Source organism: Mobula hypostoma, chromosome 24 (genome assembly GCF_963921235.1).
Source record: "Mobula hypostoma chromosome 24, sMobHyp1.1, whole genome shotgun sequence".
In the NCBI taxonomy this organism is placed as follows: Eukaryota; Metazoa; Chordata; class Chondrichthyes; order Myliobatiformes; family Myliobatidae; genus Mobula; species Mobula hypostoma.
In genome coordinates this window covers 51,570,378-51,583,171 of record NC_086120.1, presented here as the reverse complement: position 1 = coordinate 51,583,171, position 12,794 = coordinate 51,570,378, and the positions used below count along the sequence as shown (strand labels likewise).

Below are 12,794 nucleotides of genomic sequence, written 5' to 3'. Positions count from 1 at the left end.
TTGAGCAATGCCTAGCCACACAGTCATGAGTATAGAGAGAGAAGAGCAGAATAGATCCTTCCTTTAAGTTCCGCCCCTCGTAATTTAAGTAGCACCTTCATTTTGCACATTGGTTAGCAGTATTTATGTGAAGTTTTTCATAAATTCTTTTGTATTTCTTTATTTTCCTGTGAACACATGCAAGAAAATGAATGTCAACGTAGTATATGGTCATAAATACACTCATTGATAATAAATATACTTTGAGCTTTCAAACTTTAAAGCTACTGACCTGAAATAAGTTCTGAATCCTTCACAGCCCTGGTCCTGTGGTCAGTCTCATGCCTGGCCGCTCGGAGGATCTACTAGCGAGCTTCCTCCTGGGTCTGGGCAGGATGGCTATTCATGGGTCCAGACTGTGAGCAGATAAGGGCCCTGACTGAGCTGACTGCCTTCCCCTCTCCCGGAGATGTGTTTATGCCCAGGTGTCTTTGGAGAGGGAGCACACCTTCACCATGGGTACAGTGGGGAATTTCTGGGAATGGTGGCCCTGCCCTCCAGGGAATTGAGTATTTTATAGACAGCAGTAACCATGAAGCATTGGCTGATCGGTAGAAAACAGGGAGTGGGAATAAAGGGATCCTATTCTAGCGGGCCACCGGTTATCAGTGGAGTTCCACGGGGGTCGGTGTTGGGACCGCTGCTTCTTACGATGTATGTCAATGATTTGGACTGCTGTATTAATGGATTTGTGGCTAAATTTGCTGATGATACAAAGATAGGTGGAGGAGCAGGTAGTGTTGAGGAAACAGAGAGCCTGCAGAGAGACTTGAATAGTTTAGGGGAATGGGCAAAGAAGTGGCAAATGAAATACAATGTTGGAAAGTGTATGGTCATGCACTTTGGTGGAAGAAATAAACAGGCAGACCATTGATTAGATGGGGAGAGAATTCAAAATGTAGAGATGCAAATGGACTTGGGAGACCTTGTGCAGGATACCCTAAAGGTTAACCTCCAGGTTGTGTCGGTAGTGAAGAAGGTGAATGCAATGTTGGCATTCATTTCTAGAGGTATAGAATATAAGAGCAGGGATGTGATATTGAGGCTCTGTAAGGCACTTGTGAGACCGCACTTGGAGTATTGTGTGCAGTTTTGGGCTCCTTATTTTAGAAAGGATATACTGTCATTGGAGAAGGTTCAGAGAAGATTCACGAGAATGATTCTAGGAATGAAAGGGTTACCGTATGAAGAACATTTGGCAGTTCTTATGCTGTATTCCCTGGAGTTCAGGAGAATGAGGGGGGATCTCATAGAAACATTCCAAATGTTAAAAGGCCTGAACAGATTAGATATGGCAAAGTTATTTTCCATGGTAGGGGAGTCTAGGACAAGAGGGCATGACCAGGATTGAAGGATGCCCATTTAGAACAGAGATACGGAGAAATTACTTTAGTCAGGGGGTGGCAAATCTGTGGAATTTGTTGCCACAAGCGGCTGTGGAGGCCAAATCATTGGGTTCATTTAAGGCAGAGATAGATAGGTTCTTGATTAGCCAGGGCATCAAAGGATATGGGGAGAAGGCAGGGAAGTGGGGATGACTGGAAGAATTGGATCAGCCCATGATTGAATGGCAGAGCAGACTCGATGGGCCAAATGGCCTACCTCTGCTCCTATACCTTAAGGTCTTATGAAATTGTTTACTGACTTGTAAATCCCCGATCTTTGTATTTCATGTATTTTGTGTGTGAATGAACTTTTGTTAAAAAAAAAACTGGTTAGGTTCAGTGGCTGTGGTCAGAATAATGTGGATAGGTCCTGCAGAAGATGCAGGGAAACACTGAACCACATGTCTGGCATGTGCCTGACAGTGATACAGCCACAGAATCAAAGACATAGACATGTGGTTCTCCAGGGGTGAAGCAGCTGTGTTAATCCCAGACTATGCGGACAGCAGTCTACACCAAGACCTCAGCATTCCCGAGGTACCGGGAGCCACTGAGCACTCTCAGTCCTTCAGGCACAGCTGAGGATAATTTCTCCCTTCTCTATCTTTAAGGGACTCACCTTTCCTCTCTCCTGCATTTAACTTTCTACATATCCATGGAAACTCTTTATTTTCATTCCCAGCCTCCTCTGTCTTGCTTTTTCCAGTATTTGCATTTACAAAAAAATACATTCTGAGTACTCAAACCTATGCTTAGTAGTCACTCCTGTACCTCCTGTACATAATAAAGTGGACATTGAGTTTTTGTTCATGGTCTTCTGCTGCTGTAGCCCATCCACTTCAAGGTTCAACACGATGCTCTTCTGCACACCATTGTTGGTTATTTGAGTTCCTGTCGCCTTCCTGGCAGGTCGAGCCAGTCTGGCCATTTTCCTCTGACCTCTCATTAACACGGCACTTTTGCCCTCAGAACTGCCACTCACTGGATTTTTTTTTGTTTTTCACACCATTCTCTCTAAACTCTAGAGACTGTTGTGCATGAAAATCCCAGGGGAATCAGCAGTTTCTGAGATCCTCAAACTTCCCCATCTGGCACCAATAATCATTCCATGATCAAAGTCACTCAGATCACATTTCTTCCCTCTTTTGATGTTTGGTTTGAACAGCAACTGAACCTCTTGATCATGTCTGCATGCTTTTATGCATTGAATTGCTGCCACATGATTGGCTGATTAGATATTTGCATTAATGAGTAGGTGGACAGTTATAATTAATAAAGTGGTCACTGAGTATATCTTGCATTACTCTTCCAAAATAGCATTTGCATGCATGTTTACTTGCAATGCATGCGCAGTTACATTGGCTGCATTTTACAGATATAAGGAGGACCCATCACATACATGGAGAGGGTAGCAGAGGGTTTCTCTGCTGTTTGGAGCCTCACCCTCATACCCCACATCAAGTTACATCACATCACCCATCCTACCCTTCTGACTCTCTGTGCTGTGAGCTTGCTGTTGCAAATCGACTGCTGTGTTTCCTACTTGTCACAGTATGCAGAGCCGTGGCTGTGAATATTTTCTTTTGGGAAAACTAAATAAACTCCTGAAACTTGTTCTTGACTCTGTAAATGAATGTGAGAGGGGTGTTTTGGGGGGAGAGAAATCTCAAGACCGTGACCCTTTTGTCACTAACATTGATAGGAGGTGGACGTTACAATCTGTGTATAACTACATTTATTTATCTTATTTTAACAACACAGCGTGGAAGAGGCCTTCTCGGCCCTTTGAGTCACGCTGCCCAGCAACCCCCAACAACCCCAGCTTAACCCTAACCTAATCACCAGGCAATTTACAATCACAGCTCAATTAATCTACCCGGTACGTCTTTGGACTGTGGGAGAAAACCGCAGCACCCGGAGAAAACGCATGCATTCCACGGCAAGGACTCCTTATAGAACTGTGCTGGGATTGAACTGCAGACTCTGTCGCCCCAAGCTGTAATAACATCACAGTAATGGGTACATGACTGTGATGCCCTAAAAAATACAAACCAGCCAAACCCAAATCAGCAAATGATAACGTAGGGCTGATGAGTTTTCATGATGAACTGGGCCAGTAAAGTCCAACGTTTTCTAAAGGCTTACTTGTGTGTCATGAGCATTTTCCATTCCTAGATGGAAGTGCATAGTAATATTATGACTGGTGAGGGTGTTGTGTGGGCCCAAGTGTCTACAGGAAGTGGCTTTGTGCAAACTGTAACACGTCATGTAGTGCACTGCTCCTTGCTGGGGTTAGCGGTGGAAGCAGCATTACCCGCTAATGCTTTATCAAGTGCCAAATCCCCACAATTCTGACTGATGCTCTCAGGACCACTGATGGTGTGTTTTTTGTCTACAGGATGTGGGGTGTCACGAATGAGGCTAGATGTCCAACTCTCATTGGGTTGTCAGTGAGACAGGGGAAAATGCCCAGGGTGGCTGGGTCTTTGATTATGCTGGCTGCTTTACTGAGGCAGAGGGAAGTATAGACAGGGTCCATAGAGGGCAGGCTGGCTTCTCTGATGTGCTGAGCTGTGTCCACACACTCTGCACGAGAGATTCTGCAGAGGCTGGAAATCCAGAGAAACATGCACAAAATTCTGGAGGAACTCAGCACGTCAGGCGGCAGCTATGGAGAGGAATAAACAGTCGATGTTTCGTGCTGAGGCCCCTCACCGGGACTGATGAAGGTCCTGGTGAAGTGTCTCACCCCGAAACATTGACTGTTTACTCCTGTCCATGGATGCTGCCTGACCAGCTGAGTTCCTCCAGAATTCTGTGTGTGTAGTCCATACCTCTGCAATCTCTCACAGTGCTGTGTAGAGCAGTAGCAATGCTAAGCCGTGATGCATCCAGAGAGGAGGATGTTCACAGAGTATTCGCTGAGGATCAGAGAGCATCCACCAAGTTTTTTTAGCCTCCTGAGGAAGTTTTCATTCAACTCCAAATATAATTGCTGGAATTTAAATTCCCCAGTTACACAGGTGGGACTCTAAATTCAAGATTCAAGATTGTTTAATGTCATTGTTCAATATACAAGTGTGACGGAGAACAAAATGATTGTTACTCTGGATCCGATGCAGCAGAAAAAATCAATGAGCATTAACAATAAAAAGACAAAATAACACAATAAATATAAATATAAAAGCAATCCTGTACGTAATAAAGTGGCCACTGAGTGTATGTTCATGGTCTTCTGCTGCTGTAGCCCATCCACTTCAAGGTTCAATGTGTTGTTCTTCTGCACACCGCTGCTGTAACGTGTGGTTATTTGAGTTACTGTTGCCTTCCTGTTAGTCTGACCATTCTCCTCTGACCTCTCTCATTAACAAGGTGTTTTCACCCACAGAACTGCCACCCAGTGGATGTGTCTTTGTTGCTTTTCACACTATTCTCTGTAAGCTGTGGAGAGACTGTTGAGCACAACAATCCCAGGAGACCAGCAGTTTCTGAGATACTCAAATCACCCCATCTGGCACCATGGTCAAAGTCCCTTAGAACACATTCCTTCCTTGTTCTTGGTATTTGGAGATACAGCACAGTACCAGCCCTTCCAAGCCAACGCCCGTGCCACCAGTTACATCAATGTGACCAATTAAACTACCAACCCATTCGTCTTTGGACTGTGGGAGGAAACCAGAGCACCCAGAGGAAACCCTTGCAGTCATGGGAGGAACATAGTCCATGGTAGGAATTGAACCCAGGTCACTGGTGTTGTAAAGCGTTACGCTGAACACTACACTACCAAGCCACCCCTATTTTATGTCTGCTTTACTAAAGTGCACTCTGAAACACTGGGCAGGTACCACTGCACCCATGGAGACAGAAACACTTGATGTTTCCCGCCAGTTGATTTAGACAAGTTGAGTGTGTGGGCAAATACGGGGCAAATATAACGTGGATATCAGTGAATGAACATGTTCGACATTCACCTCCACCCACATTATACACCAGCTATCGCCGGACAGTGAGTGTGGCTGAATTCAAAGTGACCACGCAAATGCCTGATCTGGGTTTAGGGTTAAAACAAACCGGAGCAGGGTTAAAGGAGTTTCATACCATACCTGACTCCTAGTCCCTCTCAGTGTGCTGGAATTATTTGGCAGGTTATGACAGAGAAACAGAGATGACACCTCAGGTCAGTGTAATTGGGTGATGGAGATATGAATGTAATGCCACAGATTGGAGGGAGGAATTTGGAGTTGGGCTTCGGGCAGATGAAGACTCTGGAGGTTTCCACCTTCATTTCTGTCTATGATGTACAAGTTTCTAAAGTCTCAGCTCCTCTCCAATTCACAGATGATCTTCTCTCCTCCTCCCCTACCCCCCAATAATCTCAAGTCTTCCTCCCCAAAGTCCTCTCCTCCTGCCTCGGTGATCTCCCCTCTTTGTCTCCAATGTCATCTCCTCCTGCCCTGATGACCTCTCCTGTAAGATTACCTGCTTCCTGTGGCTATCCCCTGTTGGACACCTCCAGTTGGGGAAACTTTGACCATTTCCCTGAAGTTTTAACAGGTATCAGCTGTGAATGCGTGGGCAATATTTATTTCCTGTTTAGTCACCGTCAGAAATTTGTTGTACCAGGTGCTGGTTACCTGAACACCCACATCCCATCGGGGATGCTGAGCTCTTCCAGTGACCTCAACAGGAACATGACGACAAGGTCGCCGACGCCAGTGAGCCTTGGCCCTGACAGTCGCAGAGGGGATCTCCACACTGTCTCCACTGGCTCCAGGAACATGGCTACTCCACTGGTGAGAATTTAATTCCAGTTCAATACTTTCTCGAGGGCTCTCAACAACAGGTAGAACATCAGCAGTATATAGAACGCCAGCAACTGGTAGAACATTCACCCTGGATATGATTAGTTTCATTCACATCATAAGACCATAAGACATAGGAGCAGAAATAAGCCATTTGGCCCATCAAGTCTGCTCTGCATTTCACCATGGCTGATTTATTCTCCTCCTCAACCCCATTTATCCTGCCTTCTCCCCATAACCTTTGACACCCTATTTATTCAAGAACTATCAGTCTCCACTTTAAATATACCCAATGACGTGGCCTGCATGGCCGTCTGTGGCAATGAATTTCACAGATTTTCCACCCCCCGGCTAAAGACATTTTTCCTCATCTTTGTTCTAAATGGATGTTCCTCTATTTTGAGGCTGTGACCTCTGGTCCTAGCCTCCCTCACTATAGGAAAAATCCTCTCCATGTCCACTGCCAAGGAAGCTGCTCACGCTCTCAACCCCAGATCCATTGATGTCAATAGGGTTAGCCCATCTCCATTCCTCTGTGATCCACAACACATCACCAAGGACCTCTCACGTGGTCTGCACACCCCAGCTGTGTGGTGAAAAAGGCACAACAGCGCCTCTTTCACCTCAGACGGTTGAAGTTTGGTATGGGCCCCCAAATCCTAAGAACTTTCTACAGGGGCACAATTAAGAGCATCCTGACTGGCTGCATCACTGCCTGGTACAGGAACTGTACCTCCCTTAATCGCAGGACTCTGCAGAGAGTGGTGCGGACAACTCAGCGCATCTGTGGTTGTGAACTTCCCATGATTCAGGACATTTAAAGGTCAGGTGTGTAAAAATGGCCTGTACGATCACTGGGGACTCGAGTCACCCCAACCACAATCTACTCCAGCTGCTACCATCCAGGAAATGGTGCCGCAACATTAAAGCCAGGACCATCAGGCTCCGGGACAGCTTCTTCCACCAGGCCATCAGACTGATAAACTCATGCTGATTTGAGTGTACTCTATATTACATTAACTGTTCTATTTATTATAAATGACTATAAATTACTATGATTGCACATGGCACATTTAGACAGAGATGTATCGTAAAGATTTTTACTCCTCGTGTGTGAAGGACATAAGAAATAAAGTCAATTCAATTCCAAGTGCGGTCTGGCTAATGCCTTATAAAACCTCAGCATTATCTCCTTGCGTTTGTATTCTAATATTCTTGAAATGAATGTTAACGTTGTGTTTGCATTCCCTACCTCTGACTTAACCTGCAGATTAACCTTTAGGGAATCCTGCACGAGGACTCCCAAGTCCCTCTTCACCTCTGATTTTTGAATTTTCTCCCCCTTTAGAAAATAGTTCACACCTTTATTCCTTCTACCAAAGTGCATGACCATGCACTTCCCTACACTATATTCCATCTGCCACGTCTTTTCCCATTTTCCCAATCTGACTGAGTCCTTCTGTAGACACCCTGCTTCCTCAACGCTACTTCCCCTCCCCATACCTTTGTATCATCTGCAAACTTGGCCACAAAGCCATCAACTCCGTCATCCAAATCATTGATATACAAGCTGAAAATAAGCAGTCCAAACACTGACCCCTGCAGCACACCACTAGTTATCGGTAGCCAACCAGAATAGACCCCCTTTATTCCCACACTTTGCCCCCTGCCAATTCGGCAATCTTCTCTCCTGTAGCTTTCCTGTAATACCATGGACTCTTATCTTGCTAAGCAGCCTCATGTTCGACACTTTGTCAAAGGCCTTCTGAAAATCCAAGTACACAACGTCCACTGATTCTCCTTTGTGTGTCCTGCCTGTAACTTCCTCAAAGAATTACAATAGATTTGTCAGGCAAGATTTCCCCTGAAGGAAACCTTGCTGACTTTGGCCTATTTTGTTATGTGCCTCCAAGTACCCTGAAACCACATCTTTAATATTAGACTTCAACATCTTCCCAACAACTGAAGTCAGGCAAACTACCCTATAATTTCCTTCCTTATTGAAGAGTGGAGTGACATTTGCAAATCCCCAGTCTTCCAGAAACATTCTAGAATCTAGTGATTCTTGAAAGACCATTACTAATGGCTCCACAATCTCTTTAGCTAACTTTCAGAACCCTGAGGTGTACATCATCTGGTCCAGGTGACTTATCTACCTTCAGAATTTTCATGTTCTCCTTAGTAACAGCAACAACACTGACTTCTGCCCATGTCGCTCTTGCATTTCTGGCATTCTGTTAGTGTCTTCCACATTGAAGACTGACACAAAATGCTTATTAGGTTTGCTCACCATTTCTTTGTCCCTAATTATTACCTCTCCTGCAGTCCAATATCTACTCTCATCTCTCTTTTACTCCTTATATATCTGAAAAAAAAATTGTATCCTCTTTTATATTATTGGCTGGCTTACCTTCCTATTTCATCTTTTCTCTCTTTAAGGCTTTTTAGTTGCCTTCTGTTGGTTTTTAAAAGTTTCCCAATCCTCTACCTTCCCACTAATTTTTACTCTATTATATGCCCTCTCTTTTGCTTTTATGCTGTCTTTGATGGTTGCTTTATCCTTCCTTTAGAATTCTTCTTCATGTTTGGGATATAGCTATCCTGCGACTTCTGAATTGACCCCAGAAACTCTAGCCATTCTGCTGTCATCCCTGCTAGTGTTCCCTTCCAAGCAACTTTGGCCAGCTCGTCTGTCATGCCTCTGTAATTCCCTTTATCCTACCGTAATACTTATACTCACACACAGTCCTTCCACCTTCTTTTTCTTTTCTTCTCTCTCTCTCACTCACACCAACACACACACACACACACACACCCACCCAGGTTAGGCTGCCTCGAGCCTCCAGTGGACTCACGGACTTGGAGGCCAGGTTTCAGCCATTGGGCCTTGACTTCCTGGACTCACCAACTTGGCTCTTTGATCTTTGGTATCAACTATCTCTCCTCCATCACTGGTATGCCTCCAGCTGCCCAGACACTCATCTTCCTAAAGTCTCCATCTCTTAGTGATCTATTCATGTATGAATAGTTATAATGGGTGACTTCAATCTACATGTAGACTGGGTGAACCAAATTGGTAAAGGTGCTGAGGAAGAGGATTTCTTGGAATGTATGCGGGATGGTTTTTTGAACCAACATGTCGAGGAACCGACTAGAGAGCAGGCTATTCTGGACTGGGTTTTGAGCAATGAGGAAGGGTTAATTAGCGATCTTGTCGTGAGAGGCCCCTTGGGTAAGAGTGACCATAATATGGTGGAATTCTTCATTAACATGGAGAGTGACGTAGTTAATTCAGAAACAAAGGTTCTGAACTTAAAGAGGGGTAACTTTGAAGGTATGAGACATGAATTAGCTAAGATAGACTGGCAAATGACACTTCAAGGATTGACGGTGGATATGCAATGGCAGGCATTTAAAGGTTGCATGGATGAACTACAACAATTGTTCATCCCAGTTTGGCAAAAGAATAAATCAAGGAAGGTAGTGCACCCGTGGCTGACAAGAGAAATTAGGGATAGTATCAATTCCAAAGAAGTAGCATACAAATTAGCCAGAGAAAGTGGCTCACCTGAGGACTGGGAGAAATTCAGAGTTCAGCAGAGGAGGACAAAGGGCTTAATTAGGAAGGGGAAAAAAGATTATGAGAGAAAACTGGCAGAGAACATAAAAACGGACTGTAAAAGCTTTTATAGATATGTAAAAAGGAAAAGACTGATAAAGACAAATGTAGGTCCCCTGCAAACAGAAACAGGTGAATTGATTATGGGGAGCAAGGACATGGCAGACCAATTGAATAATTACTTTGGTTCTGTCTTCACTAAGGAGGACATAAATAATCTTCCAGAAATAGTAAGGGACAGAGGGTCCAGTGAGATGGAGGAACTGAGCGAAATACATGTTAGTAGGGAAGTGGTGTTAGGTAAATTGAAGGGATTGAAGGCAGATAAATCCCCAGGGCCAGATGGTCTGCATCCCAGAGTGCTTAAGGAAGTGGCCCAAGAAATAGTGGATGCATTAGTGATAATTTTTCAAAACTCGTTAGATTCTGGACTAGTTCCTGAGGATTGGAGGGTGGCTAATGTAACCCCACTTTTTAAAAAAGGAGGGAGAGAGAAACCGGGGAATTATAGGCCGGTTAGCCTAACGTCGGTGGTGGGGAAACTGCTGGAGTCAGTTATCAAGGATGTGATAACAGCACATTTGGAAAGCGGTGAAATGATCGGACAAAGTCAGCATGGATTTGTGAAAGGAAAATCATGTCTGACGAATCTCATAGAATTTTTTGAGGATGTAACTAGTAGAGTGGATAGGGGAGAACCAGTGGATGTGGTATATTTGGATTTTCAAAAGGCTTTTGACAAGGTCCCACACAGGAGATTAGTGTGCAAACTTAAAGCACATGGTATTGGGGGTAAGGTATTGGTGTGGGTGGAGAATTGGTTAGCAGACAGGAAGCAAAGAGTGGGAATAAACGGGACCTTTTCAGAATGGCAGGCGGTGACTAGTGGGGTACCGCAAGGCTCAGTGCTGGGACCCCAGTTGTTTACAATATATATTAATGACTTGGATGAGGGAATTAAATGCAGCATCTCCAAGTTTGCGGATGACACGAAGCTGGGTGGCAGTGTTAGCAGTGAGGAGGATGCTAAGAGGATGCAGGGTGACTTGGATAGGTTGGGTGAGTGGGCAAACTCATGGCAGATGCAATTTAATGTGGATAAATGTGAAGTTATCCACTTTGGTGGCAAAAATAGGAAAACAGATTATTATCTGAATGGTGGCCGATTAGGAAAAGGGGAGGTGCAACGAGACCTGGGTGTCATTATACACCAGTCATTGAAAGTGGGCATGCAGGTACAGCAGGCGGTGAAAAAGGCGAACGGTATGCTGGCATTTATAGCGAGAGGATTCGAGTACAGGAGCAGGGAGGTACTACTGCAGTTGTACAAGGCCTTGGTGAGACCACACCTGGAGTATTGTGTGCAGTTTTGGTCCCCTAATCTGAGGAAAGACATCCTTGCCATAGAGGGAGTACAAAGAAGGTTCACCAGATTGATTCCTGGGATGGCAGGTCTTTCATATGAAGAAAGACTGGATGAACTGGGCTTGTACTCGTTGGAATTTAGAAGATTGAGGGGGGATCTGATTGAAACGTATAAGATCCTAAAGGGATTGGACAGGCTAGATGCGGGAAGATTGTTCCCGATGTTGGGGAGGTCTAGAACGAGGGGTCACAGTTTGAGGATAGAGGGGAAGCCTTTTAGGACCGAGGTTAGGAAAAACTTCTTCACACAGAGAGTGGTGAATCTGTGGAATTCTCTGCCACAGCAAACTGTTGAGGCCAGTTCATTAGCTATGTTTAAAAGGAAGTTAGATATGGCCCTTGTGGCTACAGGGGTCACGGGGTATGGAGGGAAGGCTGGGTTCTGAGTTGGATGATCAGCCATGATCATAATAAATGGCGGTGCAGGCTCGAAGGGCCGAATGGCCTACTCCTGCACCTATTTTCTATGTTTCTATGTTTCTATGAAATTAAAACTAACCATGACTCATCCAAACTGACCTAAACTGATCCAAACTGACCATAACTTACCACAACTTATCCAAACTGACCCAACTAACCACAACTGACCCAAAGTAACCAGGACTGACCCAAGCTGACCCAAACTGACCACGACCAACCCAAGCTGACCACAACCGACCCAAACTGACCACGACTGACCCAAACTGACCACGACTGACCGAACTAACCATGACTGATCCAAACTGACCACGACTGACCGAACTGACCATGACTGACCGAACTGACCACGACTGATCCAAACTGACCACAACTGACCGAACTGATCCAAACTGACCCAAGCTGACCACGACTGACCAAACTGACCACGACTGATCCAAACTGACACAAGCTGACCACGACTGACTGAACTGACCACAACTGACTGAACTGACCACGACTGACCGAACTGACCACGACTGATCCAAACTGACCATAACTTATCCAAACTAATCGAAACTGACCCCAGCTGATCCAAACTGACCCCTGCTGATCCAAGCTGACCATGTCTGGCCCAAACTGACTCTGGCTGATCACAACTACCCATGCTGACCATAAACGATTAGGGAATGAGACAGGGCAGGTGACAGAAGTTTGTGTAGGGGACACTTTGCATCCGGTGACCACAATGCCGTTAGTTTCAATGTAAATATGCAAAAAGATAGGATTGGTCTGCGGTTGAGATTCTAAATTGAAGAAAGGCCAATTTTGACAGTATCTGAAATTATCCAACAAGAATGGATTGGGACCGGCAGCTTTCTGGCAAAGGTGCACTTGGAGGCCAAGTCTTCATGTATACTTAAGGCAGAGGTCAATAGACTCTGGATTGGTCAGGGCATGAAGGGATACAAGGAGAAGGCAGGAGACTGGGGCTGAGAGGAAAATTGGATCAGCCATGATGAAATGGTGGAGCAGACTCAATGTCCTAATTCTGCTCCTATATCTTATGGTCTTATGGAAAGTGGAAGTCCTTCAAAACCAGAATTTTGAGAGTACAAAGCTTATATG

General features: G+C 44.9%; 1 protein-coding gene across 1 annotated transcript in view; it reads left to right on the top strand.

The window, feature by feature from the left end:
- The window catches only part of mef2b (myocyte enhancer factor 2b), a 140,060-nt gene that overhangs the window by 119,587 nt on the left and 7,679 nt on the right, over positions 1-12,794 (top strand). Inside the window, exon 7 of the mRNA XM_063032301.1 lies at positions 6,048-6,217. Coding sequence (XP_062888371.1) covers positions 6,048-6,217 — 170 coding nt within the window. The remainder of the gene's footprint in view (positions 1-6,047; positions 6,218-12,794) is intronic.